Consider the following 19937-nt stretch of genomic DNA (forward strand, 5'->3'; position numbering starts at 1 on the left):
GGTGTATTTCTTACCACAGCTCCTAATCACTAGTCATGACCTGTTTTCCCATTAGAAGATAAGGACTCACCTGAAAATGATCCAGAAATTATTTAACCACTCTTTCTGAGCCAATAAAAATCCCCCAAACAAAGAAAAGCCTTACATGCGTTTCACATCAAGGGCTTCATCAAGACAATTCTGTGCTAACAGTGCTTTTATAAGGACGTCACAGCAACGATAATGAGACTCATCCTTCTCTTGCATTCTCCTGAAAATATTGTAGGCCTCTAAAAAAGAGTAAGAAAGTCAAAAGGAAATGTCATATTGCAAGAATGTTGATCACAGAAAGAAATCACCTATTCTTTGAAAAAGGTCCATCTTAAATCTATTTATCCTTTGCTTACATCTTTAAGCTCAAAGCTGTGGATCACAGCTTGTTCAAAACTTTCCATGTACAGTGATCAACACACACTTCCACAGGAGAAAAAGTTTGCTATTGCTCCTCCTTTATACGTGGCTGTTGCTTCAATACCAACATAGCTGGTTAGAAGGGGAAGACTCAGGATTTTTAAAGCAACACCTAATTCTGGGGTATGCAGTTACAGTGTCTGGTGCATGATCACAACAGCATTTAACAAATAATATAGGAGGCGATTCCAATATGGGGAGATCAAATTATTTGGCTACGACAAGATTTATACAAAACATACAATTTACAAATATACAGATATTTAGCAAGTAAACTACACTGCATTTGTTTGACTGATTAACAGTTTTATTTCATGCATTCACAATAACTGTCAGTGTATGAAAAGATGTTACCAAAAAGGGGGAAAAAATGATAAGCACACTTTTCAGTCATTTATTTTTCTGAAACAAGATTATGCAGCTATAAACATGCAGCTAGAACTGCCATCCACACTGTAACATATGCTAGAAAGCTGTGTTAAGAACCACAAATGATCTTTTATATCTAAACTGTGATTGCACGTTTCTTTTAATGACTCATGAAATAATCCCTTTGTTAATTCAAATCACAGCCACAATAACCTTTAAAACTTATCAGAAATAGTTGGACTATCACCACAAATTTCACAGCTAAGCATTAAAGCCTTTTTCTTATACTTTGAAAATAAAGATGAAGACAACTCATTTGAATCTTAATGTCATAAGAAGCATCACACTAATTGCACTTAGTACAGTGTGTTGCGGAATTTTAATGAAAACTGTTGGTATGCCTTTCAGTTTGCATCTTAAACTTCTTCAGCCAAAAAGTATACACAAAAACCTCCTGAAATGTAGGCACAGAAATGGCTAAGCATAAAATTAATTATTTACATCACACAAACTCCTAAACCAAGTTAATAATTAGAATTACCATGGCCATTCATAATCTACTTATTGCTTGAATCTGTGTTAAATATACATCTATGAACAGAGATAAAGGATAACAGCATCTTAGTAAAAATTAAATTCACTTCTGTGCATTTGAGTTTCATGTGTACAAGAGTCTGACATCAGAGTCTGACATTACAAGAGTAATTGCAACGTCAACCAAAAGAGCAATGAAACAATAGGATCACGCAAGAAAGGTTCTGAAATCCTCCACCACTTTTACTTAGAGGTCTGAAGTTAGTTTGGCCTGCAGCAATGTGCTGAACTCTCTTGCCTGCTCAGATGCTGATCACCAGCATTCATAGTGTTCAAGTTTAAATTCAGTGGCAAGACATTTCTCCTTCCACTGTTCTGAAATCTGAGGTACCAGTAGACTAGCAACTACATTCAACAAGAACAATACACCTCTGACTGGTATCATCTGCTACAAATGCAACTACTGATTTACAGAAATGTAGATGACTGGTGATAGGTTTGGTCTTTCTGCTTGTAAATGACTGCTTGAAATCTTTTTTTTTTCAAGGGCAAAAACTCCTTATGTTTAGAGACTCCTACAAAAGCTCTGCTGTCTTCAGACTGAACTACAATTTCACCCTGTGTTTAAATATTGCTTTCATCAGTTGGATACAGAAATGGACCTTGCCACTAGTGGTCAGGATGCCAAGCATATGTTACCATCAATTATCACAGTCCATAAAATGTAAGATCTCCTTCTACAAGGAAATGTATTTAATTTTTAACTTTTTTTTTTTTTGTAATGACTAGTTCAATGAAGAATTAAAAATGTTTGTATCAGTTTTGTTGTGTAGGTCACTCCTAACCTGGGAAAGCCTATCCTGTTCAGATTATTTTCTTAATTTCATTTTGCATTTCTGCAAGTAGCATGTTTGAAGTATACCTAGATCAATCTTGAATTGAGATATATGCCTGATCAGGTATTATCAGCTTATTACTTCTTCAGATGGCATCTAAAATTATTAAAATATATTAGCATTCAAAAGAGAAATTTCTTGGTTTCAAGATCATACTGTGTTATACCACAGCTATTTCAAGTAGAAAGATTTGTTAGAAAAGTGACAACTTGCCAAGAAAGTCTCAGTTCTCAAGACAGTCAAATCTGTTTCAGCAATTGTGACTGTTTGGGATATGTGTTATATGATCCCCTAGAGTCAAGTTCTCACACTGAGGAATCAAGACAAAAATGAAAATATGACTTTGCATAAATCAAGCACTTTGGAGAATAGGTTATCAAAACGTGTCAGACTTGGTAAGTTCATTGAACAGTTACATAACTAGATTGAGTTAATCTTTTTCCCATCAAAATGCTGCCCTGTTACATTCACACCAAAATTACATGATACTGTTATATAAAAAAAAGGCAACAACTCAGTGGTTTTAGAGTTTTTCTTCAGTCCAAGAGAACAGATTCCCAGGAAGACAGGAGCTGTTTTCCAACATAATCTTTTTTCCCCCTTCATTCCCAGTAACTCTAGAACACTTTCTCTCAAATACTACTCTTTAAATAAAAGAATATGCAGAAGTGATTTACTGCTAAGTTCAATACCCAAAGTCATCACAGAAGTTACATTTTATATTTCTGCTTTAAACTAGTTTCCCTTCCAAGTCTAAGGCATATTTGGTTTCCTCCTGCTCTCCACTTTATCATTTATGATACCAAAGGCACAGGACACTTCTGTGTGGAAATGTCGTAAACTGCATTCCCTTGATTTTATCCAATTTTCAATGAAAATATTTCTGCATTTCTCATTTTTTTACAAGACCCAAAAGTTACCAGCATGAAGAATTTCCTGAAAACATGTCTGCCATAATACACAGTTCTTAACTTCATATACATAACATGATATTGCACTGCCAGTATGCAGAATGTCCAGACCCAACTTTAGACTCCTGATCTAAATAGACTGAATATTTAGACTGAATGACTCTAGATGGTAATTTCACTAACAATGTAAGTAAAATGTGTGAATGACTGATACATTCTTCTTCTAAAAACTCAGAGCTTAAAAATCTGTGTCCAACCTGTAAAATACACTGATTACACTTAGAGAAGAAAATTACTAGGTGTCTTGCATTTATAAATCTTCCTCATTCAGCAAAATTAATTTTTAAACCTATTGAATTCAATTTTCTATACTGCTTTCAAGTGATGTACCTAGTTATTTATTATAGTATAAACGAAGAAAATAAGGATTTCCAGAATATTCAAATGCTCTGCACCTTGGCAAATACTAGAAATGAACTAATTTGGACCAAGGCTCTTCTCAGTGGTGCAGAGCAATAGGACAAGAGGCAGTGGGCAGAAAGTGACGCACAGGAAATTCCACCTAAACATGAGGAAGAACTTCTTTACTGTGCAGGTGACTGAACACTGGAACAGATTGTCCAGAGAGACTGTGGTGTCTCATCACTGGAGATATGCAAGGGTCCTGTTCCATGTGCTCAAGGATGAAACTGCCTGAGCAAAAAGGCTGGACCAGATGACCCACTGTGGTCCCTTCCAACCTGAGACATTCCGGTTATTCTGTGATTTCTTCCCCATTTTGCAAGGTCCAGTAAAGCTATTTCTTCTTAAGTCACCCTGCTTTGGGATGAGATGGATAGGAATGGATTTCAATGACTAAACATGGACTAAATCAAAGGAACTGCATATATTTCAACACTCTGCTCTTCTGTACACAAAGGTAAACATCCATGCATAAATTCATTCTGTTTTTAGCAGCAACTGGGAAGTTTGCACAGAAGAGCTCTGCAGTTAATTGAAACCTTAAAATTAATGTGAAAGGGGGAAAAACCCACAGTGGATTTCAGTTTACCTTGTGCTTTATTTTTCTTGCAAAGCATCCGTATTTTCATTTCTTCCACAATAGCAGCACTTCTGCTATCTTCAGGCCTAACCTTTGAAAGAAACAAACATTTAAATTACTGTTATGCTATGTGTTAATGTTTTTTACTAAGAAGAAATATATTTATAAGTGTTGTTAGCTAGGAAAGTTAAACTCCACTTACCTTAGGTACCTCAAATGGAACAGTCTGACCATTTTTCTCAAATATATCAGCAAGTAAAATTAGTGTTTTCTCACGAGGAACAATATTTTCTTCTTGAATTTTAGTCCAAATAGCTTCAGCCTTTCCCCAGTCCTTTTTGCTGTCTGAAACAAGATTAAAATCTTCAAATAAAAGCACATTTAGAATATACATCCATATCTAAAGTTATTCAAAATCGTGTGTTTGGAAAATAATTTATCAATTAATCATGTACTTCTGCTTCATATGATCATCAGTTTGAAAAGTTTTAATACATAGAGGATGTCAGAAAAAAACCCCCAGGATTATAAGAATTTTCAGATAAATGAGAAATCAGCTCAAAAGTATTGCAGAAGTGATCATCTCAGCTCATCAGTTCTATTATTCTTGATTGTTAATTGAAATGTATATCTGCATCACTGTACAGAACTGCAAATAAATAGAAAGCTGGATTTCATGAAAAAAAAACCAGTTAACTACCATTTAACTACCTACAGCAGGGCTCTCCTGCTGCCTTTACACTTTCTACCTTTGCAGTCACCAGTTGTGAAGCATTTTTGACTCTCAGACACTACTGATTTACACTCTGGTAAAAATGAGCCCTCTAAAGCAGAAATATCCTTCTCAATAAACTATCTTGGCATTTTATTTCAATCAGGTTTAGTTCTCCTACTATACATGCAAATCTTGTAAATTATTCGCTGACTCTTCAAGGGTCAGTCTCTCCTCACAAGTGCACAGCAAAGGGCAAAAGGTGACATTTGAAAGTTGCAGCAATGGAGGATCTGATAACAATCAAATCCTGGGACAGGTTGTTCAGGAAGGCTCTTTGATCTCCACTGCTGGAGGCACCCAAACCTTTACTAAACAAGGCCACAATGTGATCTGACTTTGGAGCTATCCTAGCATCAGGAAACAACCTAGGCTTAAACTCCTGAGGTTTTCTCCCCTATAAATTATTCTGTGATTCTAAAAAACCAAATGCCTTGTTTTCAACATTTTTATTACTGCTTGAACTAGATGGTAGGTTCTTTTTATTATATGCCTAAAATAGCTCTGAAGTTATGGCTTTGGTACACAATGACAGTCCTACTGTACTTGTGCATGGGGCAGCTTTGATAGGTAATCTAAAATGGTTGAAAGCAGGATTATGCATAGCTTTTGTCTTTCATGGTGACAGAAACCCACAAATATTTTCCACTTCTTTGAATAGATGGAATTGGTTCTGTCTTCTGAAAGAAGACTGAAGATTTTTTATGACAGAATTTGATGAATTGTATCTTCTTAGATTCTCTTCCTAGCAGGCACACTGTCAGACTTAGTCACTGCCAGAGGTGAACAGGATGAGTGGAGAAACAGGAAGGTTCTCTCCCTGTTGAGACAAGATTGATTTTCAGGCCTACTTGATTTTTGATGGTGAACCAGTATGTGTAAAGCCAGAATTAGGTAACGCTATGGTTTTGTTTGAAGCTTTCCAAGGCTTCACGAAATGAAAAGCAGCAAAGTTCTCCTGGGGTCTCTGGTCATTTTTTTGTGCAAGTCCTCATGTCTTCTCCTGCTGCAGCTATGTGCAGTGAGGAAGAGGCCTGCATCAGTAGGCCTACCCAACCGAAGATGTACTTGGAGAACAGCTTAAAATTACTTCAAGCTCAAAAGCAAGTTTTCCAGATATATCACACTGCTGTAATGGCTCAATAGTATATAGCTGTATGTACATCCATTACCGAAGTACACAGGAACTCCTGTAATGCTTTATGTCCCAATTTACTGTTTAGTGCTCCATATCCAATAGTGCTCCATATCCAATCTTAACACAATATATTTTTTCAGTACTTTAAAATAGATCTCCAAAATTTTAATCCTTTATAATACAGTATAATACACTGAATAAGAAAACCAACATAGACTGAAAAACACAGAAAAGAGGAAGGAAAACCACATAGATAAATCCTACACCAAGTCTGTAGCACAAAAATGAACTTTCAGTTTTAAATGTTTCATGCCTATAAATGATGCAAGAGTTAGGTTGTGGCTGGTGAAAAATAGGTAAATTTAAAAAATATATGCACCTTTCAGAATCAAATCCAATTACAGGAGATTCCAGATTTTTATCAGTTATGAAGATAAAAAATGAGCAGGTTTTCTTCTCTAAGCATATTGAAAGCCAAAACAGAGTTTTTTAAATCATAACACCAGACAGTATCAAGGATTGGAAAACTTGTACTACATAAGTCTATACTATATTACATACACACACACACACACGATACTGTGTTCAGTTCTGCAGATGAAAAAAACCCCAAACCTGACTTCTCCTCCCCCACAAGATGCCTCAGAAATGGTACCCAGACTAACTGTGTATCAAGATATGCCTTATCTTCAGGGTTATGTCCCATCTCCAACCACAAAGGAAAACGGATTACAAACATGAGAAAGATCTCAAGCTCACTTACCATACAGTTGAAGCAGGTGGTAGTACATCTCATCTCTATCACATTCAAATAGATTTTGAGTTAATTCTACCAACTGCTCCAAAGCTTCCAGCTTCAAAAAGAAGGAAGAACACAGTTATACTTCAGCCAAACAATTATGTTTCTATATATGTGCACATACATGCTGTGTGCATTCAGCTAAAATAATATTTCTGTTTAAGTATACACCAGCATTAAGTTCACCTCATCAGCCTGTCACCTGTCCTTTCACAAACATAAAAATCAAGCGAGAAAATACTTCAAAACAATTTTTCTTGGAACAAAATGACAGTTCCATAGACCACATCATACGAGTCACATACCTGTTTATTTAATATACACCTTTTTGCAAACCACTGCAATCTTCCAGAGTGTGCTCTCAAGCCAGGAGTCTGTAAAATATTTCCACAAGAAGAAATACATTACTGCACATAGAACATTCTACAGGAAAATAAACATAATACAGGTATTCATAATGAAAGTTCATAGCTTTTGTTTGTTTTTTTGAAATCTAAATAAAACTACAAGCTCACAAATAATCATGTTAGGTTGCCTTTACGAGACATAAAAATTGCAGTCGTCTTATTCACGACATTCTCCTTTTTGGTTGAACACTGCTGAGAGTTGATTTAAAATACACTTCAGATGAACTGAAATGTTAAATAACTTCTATCACCACATTAATAAGGTATTATTGCTGTTACCTATACTAATCCCTTGTATTACTCATGGTAAAGAATTATTTCCAAACTGTCTTCACAATGAAATATTTGTATTCAACACCACTGCAACTCAGCAGCTAGAAAACCATGCTTCTGAACTGCACCATGACCATTTGGTGATGCCAATATACTGTACTGATACCAGGTATAGTAACTGTAAGGCAATTCCTATCCCAGAACAGAAGGCTCAAGATTTATTCTTAAAGCTAAGACACTTAAGGCTAAGACACTTAAGGCTTACTCTTATGTGTGTGTACACAGAGGAGCTGATGTGTAATTTGTCAGCATGCCACAGTTCTTCCTGTTACTTTCCCAGGTTGGGAACCTTTGCTTATTCACTCCTTTGTTGTTTCAAGCAGACTGCAGATATATTATACACATGCTCAAAGAAAATGTTTCGAATCCTTGAAACTCTATCTGGTGTAGAAAACCATATTGTGCCTTCCCAGCACCATATGCCATAATCAGAACAGCAGTTCCTCAACTTAAATTCTTAAATAAAGATAGGAAAAGTCAAAAATTTTAAAGAGACATGTCACATGTTCTACTACTCACATCCAACATATCTAAAAAAGTTTACAGCAAAATGTGTGCAAAGCATCCATCATTTTTACCTCTTGGCCTTCCCTCCCACAGATACTTGGACTTACTTCCTTTATTCTATCTTGTTTTAGCACAAATACAATTTACAGAGTGGACTCTGCTTTTTCTTTCACATGTCCAGATTCACATTAATATAGCTCAATGTAACTCCAAAGAAATGCCTGCTCACCCCTACAGAGAAACGTGTTTTGACTCTTGAAGGCCTTTAGCTTTTAATATTGTAAGAAAACTCTACTGTTTAAATGTGAATTGCAACTTTAAAAATTTGAATGCCAGTGTGCACAGAAGAGGCAGTTTGAACAAAATGCTGTGAGAAATATTAAGTTTCAGTTGCAAAACAGTGAAAGCAATTACTATTGGAAATGTGAATTTTCCTTCTCTCTTTTAAAAACACAAATAATTTCCTTTTCCCATATTCTCCAAGTGCAAAATTATTACCCTTTCGTCTTTCTGAAATAATTCAGCATACACCAGAAAAACAGCATGCAAAATTTCAGTGAAAACTCTTAAATTTTGCTAAATATATAGGAAACAGTGTTCTGCAGAGTAAATGTTAGGCCATATAATCCTACCAATCACCTAAACCATTCTATTAAGTCAATGTAAGGTTTTGCAAAAACCAGGATGCTAACACCACAGTTTCTCAACATGGAGCATCTCTGTTATGTTTAGGTGTACTGTTAAATCAGTCTCAGCCCAGGAGGTTACAGAAAAATAGTGACTTCCCAAGTATTCAAAAGCAGTATATATAAGCACAGCTTTCCAGGTGCATGCTTTTTTTCCCAATTAGTTGCTTGTCATTTTTTTCCCCTCCCCACAGTTACTTATATTCATAGGTACCTGTTCAGTGTGTTTTTAAGAGCTACCAAGCAGTTTCACATAAAATATGTTGAAAGCTAAGTCAAGAATTAACATCTTACACAACAGGCTCTTGATACACAACAGGCTCTTGAAAATGAAAGAGAAAAAAGTATGTTGCCTGCATTTGTAGCTAATCCTCTTTAGGACATGGTAAAATTCAAATGCTGAATTCACTTACAACTTCCAATATCACTGCTGATCCGAATGCCAATGAACTCAGCAGCTCGAAAGCTACAAACTTTTTATAGTAAATCCTTTCCTGTTCAGAAATGATTGATGTGTCTGTCACTACAAGGACAGCTGAGTTATACAACAGATATCCTTGTGTTTCATTTTGAAATTGAGAAGTGTTTTCACATACTGCAGGTCTCAATCATCAAAAGAACATCTAGGTCAGATTAACTAAATCTCCAGGGCTTGCCTGATAGTCCATATTTGTAGCTTATCCCTTACAATCTTAGGGAATTTTAAACATTGCATTTAGCAGTAAACAGTGTTTCTACAATACAGCAGACTAAAATAAAGAGCAAAAAAATGCAAGGAATAAAGGGAAATTAAGTAAAAAACTGTTACTCTAATTACTCTTCCAAATTCCCATTTACAATTTTGATCTTGCTTGTTTCAATGGACTAAAAAAAAATAAAAATCTACACTGATTCTTACTGGTTTCTTTGTTTTGTTGGGTTTTTTTTATTTGAGAGTCTCAAGCAATTCATCTAGCATATAAACCAAACATGGAGGATTTCTGGCTTTTACATCCTTCTGAAATATAAACCAGTTGCACTGTACCAAATCTAACCTTGTTATCCTCTCCCTAACAGTATCTATAGAATATAAAATGTCACAAAACACAGCAATAATTTCTTTTTAATCCTCTTTCACTCTCCAACTACCTGAGGCTCAGTGGATCACACTGGTTCTAGTAAGTGATTTCTCTTCCATGAGGAGCTTTTCTCGTTGCCCCTGAAACCCTGTAAGATTTGTCATTCAGAAGATCTTTTGGCAATGGGTTGCCTCCACCATGTTCTGCAGAAAACAACCATAATACTACCAACTTTTTGATTGTTTTCAGCCTAACTTCTGCTAGCTTCATTTGAAACCTCTGGATTTTGTATTAGAAGACAATGTACAATTGATTTGTCTTTATTTTCTCAATTTAATACTAATTTAATGAGTAGTATATAAAATAATTCCCTGTTTCTTCCCTAGGCTAAGCAGAATTCAGCTACTTCATTGTATCTCCTATAGAAATCAAAAGTTTTAATCAAAACTTACACATGGTGTGATTGTTGGGGTGTCCTGCACAGGGCTGGGAGTTCGACTCTATGATCTTGATGGGCCCCTTCCAACTCAGCACATTCTGTGATGCTATGACAAGTACACTTATTCTACACTTACACCCACACCAATTTACTCACTGATTCTACACCTTCCCACACAGAAAGGAACACTAACCAGAAAGGAAAATATATGCTGCATCTTTGGAAGAACTCTTGTCAAGCAGCACTCAAAAATCATGTAAATGCAACAGTCCTAACACACTGAAAGCATTTGATTTGTTCTCCTCCTTCTGAGAACCAGTCACTTCAGACAGGTGATTGAAGGGGTCCAATCAGCAGATTTTCTGTACTAACATTTTTATTTGAGCTAATTTCTACCTATTACAGCTGAAAGAAAACAGACTGTCTGGAAAAATACTGACCTGTCAGAGAGGAATCTATTAGATGTTTTTCCAGATTTTTAAATAATGATAGAAATATTCAAATTCTGTTTACATTAGTATTCTGTAACTGCTACAGCCAATAGGGCCATACTCGTTTTTCATTTTCAAAAAACTTTTCTAACAAAAAAGTTAAATAATTTACAGAAGACATATGAAAATATTTATTTACTTCTCTCCGCTTGCCTAAACCAAACTTTTTCTCTTTAAACACAAAACTTAGAGAGAAAACCACAAAAGAGAACATACAGACCAGAAGCCCTATGTCCTGTTCAAAAAGATGACTTTCAGCAAACAAAGAGTTGAGAACTGTCCCAAAACAGTGCCACTTTTGCTGGCTTAGGTTGCATAACTGTTTAAAAGCCAGCAGCAGCATTTTTCATTGGGCATGTACGTGATGTGAGATGGAGAGCTTCTGTTTTAACCTTCCAAAACTGGACTTTCACAAATGACTACTGTGCACTGTTCGGCAAAAGAATGCTTTCATATACCAGTCAACTTACTCTAGCCTTTCATGATATAACCTCACTGTGAGTAACACATCAATTCTAACTATTCAAGTTAACCCCAACCACCTTATGTGCTTTGTTTTCTTCAAAATATCTGTATTTTCTTTGCAAAGTTCAATCTTTTCTTTGGGAAACAGTTCTACTCTAATCACCAATTCAAATGTCTTGGAAAGAAATAACCAAATTTTATAAAAGCCATCCACGTTGCACTTCCCAGTGGTACTCTTTGGAAGGGTAGATCCCTTCATTCCTCTCCTTGCAGCTGAAAAAGTCAGTAATAGTAAGAGACAGCTAACGCTGCTAAAGGAAAAAGAACATTTCACGAAGAGTTACATCAGCAGCAATAACAGACTTATGCTACCAGTACCAGGACCAGTTACTGAGATTTAGATGCCAAAGCAATGTCTTGCAGGAAAATGCATTACTTCTCCAAGCAGACAGCCTTGAGCAGACAGCTATAAGAACTGATGCATGTCATTCCTAACAGCTCTCTCCAACATAAGTGTCAGGGAAAACAGAACACTTGATGGGAAGTTCTTAATTTAAAGACGGATTTTTCCCTGATTCCACAAAAACGTCTATGAAAATCTCACAAATTCAATACAGCTTTAATGAAGCCTGGGATATTTTTGCATGGCAGGTTATTTGAACAAAGTTGTTTACAACATAAACACTGGATGTTTTGCCTGAATCTCCCCCTAGGTTAAAACTTGTGGCAGAAGTCCTCACTTCTACTAAGCAGTAGGTGCACTTCTTAATCAAAAAGTTAGAAGAACATACAGATATAAAACTTCTCTACTTTATGTAGCCATATTAGTCTAGTTGTTAGATGAGATGGTTAAAATTATTTTACACTTCTATTACGCTTTTTCTCTTGCTAAACATGCCTTTACTTCCAAATAGCAACGCATTAGTTTTTTAAAAATAAAAAATTAACACATTTACACTATTTTCAAAAATAATCTTACATTTTGAGTTCATATGTATGTAAGTATACCACTTTGCTGTATTTGCTGCATTTCTCCCACTACAGTCTTTACAGCAAAGTCTAAGTGAAGTATCATTGTCAAATACACAGAAAAAAGAAAACTATTTTGATTATTGGCTCTGAACTTTTATGCAATAGTCCAGAAGCTCACAAAAGATCCAGCTTTAGAGACAGAGTGATCTAAAAATAATCTGTGCATCAAAAAGCATCTTTCCTGTTGCAATCATACCAACTGTCTAATATATTAGTGTTCTCCTAGCTCAACTTTTCTTTAAGTCATTGTACTACCAGGATGACATTACAGCTACGGCTGTTTATGGCTAGCAGGGGAAGCAATACTTTTTCTACAAGTTTGTTTTCCACTTTGAAAGAAGCTTAGTTCTCACTTATTTCAAAAATGTTTTCTTTGGTGATAGCACAGAAAGATACCCTCACTCACTTTACTCTTGCTAAACAAAAAAAAAACCTTGCAAACTCTCAAAAAAATGAGTAATTCCTTTTCTTTTTTATAAGCAATTTTGCCCAGAAATAAATACAACTAAACAAAATACAACCCCCATAATACTGATTTCTTTAAAAAGAAATTCATCTAAAATATGTGAACTCTTGTTCATCTTTCTGGGCAAGGGGTAACTGTATGTAAGCTTGAACACAATTATATCTGTACCTTCAATATGTTTACTTTTCATGTTTGATAACGAAGGCAAGTATTCGAAGGCAGTACTGGAATACTGAAACTTAGGAGTTGCTCCACTGCAAGTCACACCTTCCAAACCTACCCAGTTATAGTGTATTTAGTATTTTAGTTGCAGTACCAGATATTTAATGAAAGGGATACATGCCTACACATCTATCCTCACTAACTCTTCTCCTGGGATCGATTAGAATTCAAGCTCATGCTCTCCTTCCTGCCTGTCCTACAGTAACACAAGGAAGCAACCACTTGACTTCTCCTAGGTCAATTTTTATGTAAAACGCAGTAGTAGTTCACAATAAGAAAATACAAAGCTTACAGTCTCCACTGGGAAAGTCTGTACTGTTGGTTTGTGGCTTTTTTCTTCCTAAGTATGCATTTGCTTCAAAGCTTCTGTCAGTTTCACAGTTCACTGACTTTACCAACACAAGTATCTGTTGAGTAAATACTCATGATTTTATTTACTTCACTTGGAAGAGGAATATATGCTGCTTTATGTGAGGTAAACATTGAGAAAAATGTAAGGCAACTTGATTATTTTCCAAAAATACCAAAATAAAAATAGGATAGAGTTTTACAACTTTATCATTACTCAAGACAACTGTAACTGATCTACATTATATCACTATTGGAATAATCTACATTTTCAGATAAATTTCAGACTTCCAAGATAAATTATGCAGAGAAATAGTATTTAAAAAAAAAATCAGTAGACATTCACAACAATAATCACATTGGAAGAAAAGGTGACATAAAAAAATACACAAAAACCCTGCTTAAAATAAAGTTTTCAAAGATATCCTAGGCTTAAAAACAGAGCAAAACTTTGCTTCTGGTCTTGTAATGTGGTATTACAGTGTATGATGAATGAAAAAAAAAAAACATTACAAACCCCTTCCTTCTAACACAAAGTCCCTGGAGCTAAGAAAAGATGCACAGCTCTTGCCATAATCCCACATTTTGAACACATTACCCTCTTCCTTTCGGGAAGGAATTTTTTCAGTAGTCATCTCCTTTACCAAACTTACTTACTTGAAACATATCCCTTCCCTTTAAGAAAGGAATACTTAAGAACTTCTAAATAACGTGCACTGAACTAGTAAGCACCCCTTTTTAAATTAACCCACAAACATTCATGCATGGAAAGAAAATCCAAGTTCACTAATAACTAACTGTATCAGTCCAGTTTCAGAAGAAGTAATGATTTTATTAGACTAATAGGATTCAATAGTAATAATTTTAAAAATTAATCTTTTCTTGTAATTATAGGGTTTGCATGCTTAAAAGCTCTTCAGTCTTTCTCCTCCCTCTCGGTTGTATACAGTTACTCTAATAAAAGCTATTACACCCCCTACAAACTATTCCTAAATTTCAGACCACCATTATCGAATACAATTTTGTTCACAAACATTTTAATTTTGCTTTAATCACCTCCACTCTTTTCTCAACAGGACCAAAAATAAGTCTTTGCAAATAAATTCAGACACTAGATATAACCATCACTAAATTACACATAACCTCTGCACCCCCCCGCTCCCCCAATCCTGCTGTCACAAATCAAGACAGCATCTTCTCCTGGTAGTTTATCTCCAGCATAAAATCAGCAGGACTCAATTTTATGATGCAGACTCTTAAAAAAAGCAATCTGGATGAAAGAAGGTTGTAATCTCTCAATATCATGTAGAAATATTCTCATTGTTTTTATGGTAGATTAAATCCAATGGCAACTGGTATCTTGAGCTCTGCTGACAGTGGATGTCACAATTCTTTGCTTAAATCTATCTACCTCCTAAATTAACTTGACATCTGTTGATAGATATATTCCTGTACACTAAACTCACCCAAACCAGTTCTTTTGTCAGGTCCCAGATTTCAGCAGCAAATGCCTTTTCTTGCACTTATTCACATTAAACTGTTTCACAACCATTTGTCCCTGAATTCTTCACACTAATGTCTTGAGATATGTGGGATATGGTAAATTTAATTATTAAATATAAACAACATATTTAGTATGAGAGTAGGTAAAGACAGCATCACACTTGATTAAAATCTGCTTAAAGAATTCTGAAGGCATGCACTATCCATGGCTATTTTCAAAGAAGGCTCCTCTAGTGGAAACAAACCATACAGGTTGAACTTCTACTAAAAAATTCTGCCATCCAGTTCTGAGATCTTTCTTTGTATTCCAATCCTCTTTGCCTTCATTTCCAGCAAAAAGAAAACCTGAGCAGCAATAAAAGCTTTTACTCTTTCACTGAAAGAGCAAATTAACAGCTGTTATTTTAAAAGCTGATGTGATTTGATCTAGAAGGATTTTGAGAAGTATCTGTCAAACAACACGAAGACAGTGGAACACTGCTACCAACTCCAGCTTCCTATCAGAGGAGTCCATAAGCTCCCAATCAGAAGTGCCAGTGACCTGATACCTTTCTGAACATGGTGCTTGTTTTGGTTTATTTAGGGAAGGGTTTTGCTGTACGATGAAACTTCATTTAAGGTGCAATGATTTTATTGATACAGTGCAGAAATGGATTTAACATCCATTTAATACCTTGCCTATTCAGTCACAAGAATGAAGTGTTCATTTCTGCTTCATGAAAACATGGTTCAGACTTATACTAAGCAGACTTATAGATGGGCTTTGCTTGACCCTCCGCTGCAGGACTGTTACAGTACTGAAGGAGATACAAATCTTTTCAGAAAAAGCCAAGAGTGGACATGGGCTTCATTACACACTGATTCAGTGCATATTTTAATAGCTGCATTCAGCATGTATAAATGAAGGAAAAATGGTGAGTCTAGAAATATTCAACCACCATGAATGTAAAACAGCTTCAAGTTATATGAGATCTTGGTGAAAGATTCAGGGATGACCAAAAAATTAAATCCAACAAAAATGGCAGACATCAACTATATTTTCACTACTGTATGCAGTGAAATCTGTAAACCTCCATGCAGCATGAGAACAGAGTAACAGGTGAAAGGGGGAATAAATAAATTCCTCCAAGGTGGTGTAACATTCCCTTTTTCACTCCTCTTCTTCTGGATGACCTTCGCATTAGTACAGATCTTAAGCACATGCTTAATAAAGCAGCAATCAACAACTGAGTAAACAAAAGGGACTTTTAACTGTCCAGTACAGGCAACAGGTAAGAAGCTGCGAGATCTGGGGGACTAGGCTCTAAAAAATTCTTTTACCATTAATATACCAGACTTAGAAGAATGTAAGGCCAAACAATTCTTTAGATTCTCTGATCTACTACCTAAAGCAACATAATTACATAATTATGTAAGACCTCTCCCCAGGAGGAGATCTGATTAACTATTTTGGAAATAAAGAAACGTTTTAAAAGACAGGTAAAGAAAGTATTTTTCCAAAAGGTTCATTTTCCCTAATCCTATTTATTGAAAATTCACACCCCTTTCTTTTAGCCTACATTAGTTTTAATGTAGTTTAGTTTAGTTAAAGGCAAAACATAATGACCTAATTTTCTTCCTTTTTTCTTTATGAAAAACAAAATTCAAGGACAAAAGGCAATTAAGCTGCCTTTCTAAGTAAAGGAAAAAATCCTAAGTAGCCAGAGCTAGATTTGATGACATAGAAGTCATGCTGTGCCAATCCAAGGGAAAGCATGCTAGTATGTGACCTTGTGGTAAGGGGCAAGAAAAAAGATGTGCCAACTTTGTTCTGACATGATCATCTTTGAAGGACTCAAGACAAAAGCTAGCTTATCAGTTGAGGCGCAATTAAGAAGACTAAATCATGTATTGATGTACTACAGCAGCCATTGTTAGAACTTATTTTCAGTGTAAAGCAAAACATCATCTACCAGCACAGCTTTGGGGGCTCGGGAATATCCAGGCACAGCTAGAATAAAACAGACTTTACAGAGCAGCCAAGGCTACCTTATTTGTAGCTATTGTCTATGAGGACAACACTTTCAAATGCTTAACAAGGCAGTCCAGCAACACTGCAAACTGTTAACTTATCACAGAAAAACCCCATGATGCCTCAGAAACTGCATTTCCCCCACCAGTCTTCTCAATCACAGCTTCACTTCCAGTCAGCATTGCCTCAGGAGAGACTCACACTACCAAACTACCACATGCTTCAGTCTAGCTGTTCTAGCATTGGTCAGACAAATTCTTTGCCTCATCTCCTTTCTATTTCCCTTTCCTTGTCTCTCACAGCCTCATTCTCAGATTAGTCTTGCTCTTCTTCTACCAAGTAGATGAGGCCCAGAGCTTTCAGCTTCCTTGTTACAGCATGATCTTGCATATATATGCATTCACAATACACTTGAGGCCAGATAATGTAACATACACTAGTTTGACCTGATTTTTATAATCTCTCTCAAATCTTATCCTTTGACCTTTCCCAGTATTGTCACCTGCCCTCATTTCATCAAAGATTTGAGATTTAAGAGCTATTTTTTCATTCCTGGGGCTTTAAGTTCCAAGTTTTTCAAAGCAGCACTTGTCACTAAGTTTCATATAAGCGTCTAGTGTTCCTCTAATTTCTAAAACAGCAAGCAGAGGGGCAGTGGTCTCCAATGAGTAAAAATCCCATTTAAGCAACCATATCCTGCACAGTCTTCATTTCCTTAGCTCCTAAGGATTTTTTTTCCAGCTTCATTACTATCCTTTTAGATACTCTTTATTAATTCCATAGATGCTTTCAAAACAAACAATATTAAAATTAATTTACCATCATAACCAGCAATACTTGATTAACGTACATGCTTAAAGGTACACGCAACAGCATCTAAAAGAGAAAGTGGCACCAACTGATCTCCTTCACCGAATATTATTTCACAAGCAAAGAAAATAGAAAAATAATCTGAGATGACCATCAAGAGAAGTAATTTAGTCACAAAACCCACTGGACTAGAGAAAGAATACACATACACCTCATACTCCATCTTCCACATTATACTGATTAAGGCTTTGACTTCCCAACAAACAAAAAAAGCAAATAGGAACTTGCTTATGTTTTAAAACAACACAAACAATTTTCTTCTTCAGCAGAATATCAATTTGAAGATTTCTGTCCTCCCCTTTTGGAAACAATTTCTTTGAAAATACTTAACATTTTGTGACATAACAAAAGCATACTTAAAATACTATGCACCATATAGTAACTGATTTTGTGACACCTTTTCCACTAGTAAAATACATGCAATATTATTCATAGCTAAATTCCTATACTACTAAAAATCCTGGAATTCAAACCAGCTCTTCCTCAACAGCATAAACAAAGCTCTAATTCATACTTCATAGAAGTTAGGTAAAAATACTTTAACTAGCATAAAAGGCAGGAAGACTTCCATTTAATCTCCAGATATCTGGTGGTCAGATTTATGCCTAAATATCTGCAGTTAGTAGTACCTTATGATCAATCACCAAATACTGAATACCTGCAGAGATCATCTGGCATGTTTTAAGAAAATGACAAAAGCTTAAAGCCACAACAATTTGATAACTTGCTTACTATCCTATTCACCATTACTGATCTCCAGACACCAATAGAAATTTAAGAAATTAAATGCCAATATCAAAGAAAGAGCTGCTAAATCACATGAAGTAAGTTTTGCTCATTTAGCTTTAATTTTACTTCCAAACCTCAGATTTCATCCTTTTACCTCCTATACGCTTTAACCACTGTAAAAAGAACTCAACTCCTCAGTGTCATCTGCTGTCAGATACTGATATTTCTATTCTTCTGTATTATAAAATTTGAGCTCCAAAACACCCTCTCAGAACAAAAATATCAATGCTTCAACACTGTGCTTAGCAATATCCACACACCCCACAGCAGGACAGTATTGTTCCACCACAGACAAACAAGCAGATCTTCAGTTAAGGTTTTTTAAATGCAAGAATTCCATTAGACAATTCAAGCAGGATAGCTGGTATTTCAAATACTCTGAGGGGAACTAGGAGAAAAAGCATTCTTTGTCCTAGGAATGAAAAAAAACCCCCAAAATTAGGTTAGAGTTGTGTATGTGCATAACACAAAAACACTGAGGACAGACTATTACTTTTTCTGCAAGATGCCTCCTCCCATACATTAACTGGAAAACTTATGCAGCATTTTAAAAACATACAACACTGTTAAGAAGAAAAAATAATCACAATCTGGGCAGACTCTGCAGCTGCCCCTTTGACTTATCAATTTCAGTAAGCACAATTTCAATCAAGTCTAGATAAAATATACTAATCCTAAATAGACCAAGTTTGTCACCTACCACTTCCTATAAGCTGCTTACTATCCTGAAAAAGGGAGAGAGAGAAGAAATGCTAAATTAAATGCCAAACAGTAGCAGACAGCACTTGTTTGGCTGATTAACTTGTAGACAAGCATTACAAATAAATCTGAGCATGGTCTGCAGCAAATTAAATTCCAGTGCTTTTAAGAACAAAGAATTCCTTTGGAAAGAGGATTAGCAACTTTACACCCAGGAATGCCAGTTTAATTTAATTGTTCCACAATCCAATATTTAATATGCAAATATCATTTTGATATATAAGAACAAATTTGAAAAAGTGAGGAAACAATTTCAGTGTTCAAGACGACTGCCTCTCTTCTGAACTGTAATTATACAAAATAAAGCTGGCCGAGGGTTTTTTATTACTGGGATTGCATTCTATTAACATGAATCAGAACAAGTCTAATTAAAGGTTAAAAACTTTAAATGTTTCTAATTAAGAGTCTAAATAACTGCACAATTAGAGTACTATAGTTAAAATCCCACCTCGATGACCTTCCTGGCCTCTTTGTATTTTCCTGTTTGCAAGAAGGCGAAGAAGAGATCATAAAGAGCCATCATGTCACCATATTCTCTGCTTATAAAATCTGAAACTAAAGACAGAATAAACCTCATTAATTTACTCAATATATTGAAGTATTTCAGTATTTATGTCAGACATTCCTAATACTAGTATTT

The 19937-nt window shown here is 35.5% G+C and overlaps 1 protein-coding gene across 2 annotated transcripts in view; it reads right to left on the minus strand.

Annotated features, from left to right (window-relative positions):
- Nucleotides 1-19937, minus strand: part of LRPPRC (leucine rich pentatricopeptide repeat containing) — an 87368-nt gene that overhangs the window by 18516 nt on the left and 48915 nt on the right. For both annotated transcript variants that reach the window (XM_069009738.1, XM_069009739.1), the window contains exons 25-30: nt 19746-19852; nt 7217-7285; nt 6876-6966; nt 4405-4547; nt 4212-4293; nt 146-269 (exon numbers count right to left, since the gene is read on the minus strand). In XM_069009738.1, the coding sequence (XP_068865839.1) occupies nt 146-269; nt 4212-4293; nt 4405-4547; nt 6876-6966; nt 7217-7285; nt 19746-19852 (616 nt within the window). The remainder of the gene's footprint in view (nt 1-145; nt 270-4211; nt 4294-4404; nt 4548-6875; nt 6967-7216; nt 7286-19745; nt 19853-19937) is intronic.

The sequence above is a fragment of the Aphelocoma coerulescens genome, chromosome 3 (assembly GCF_041296385.1).
Source record: "Aphelocoma coerulescens isolate FSJ_1873_10779 chromosome 3, UR_Acoe_1.0, whole genome shotgun sequence".
NCBI lineage: Eukaryota > Metazoa > Chordata > Aves > Passeriformes > Corvidae > Aphelocoma > Aphelocoma coerulescens.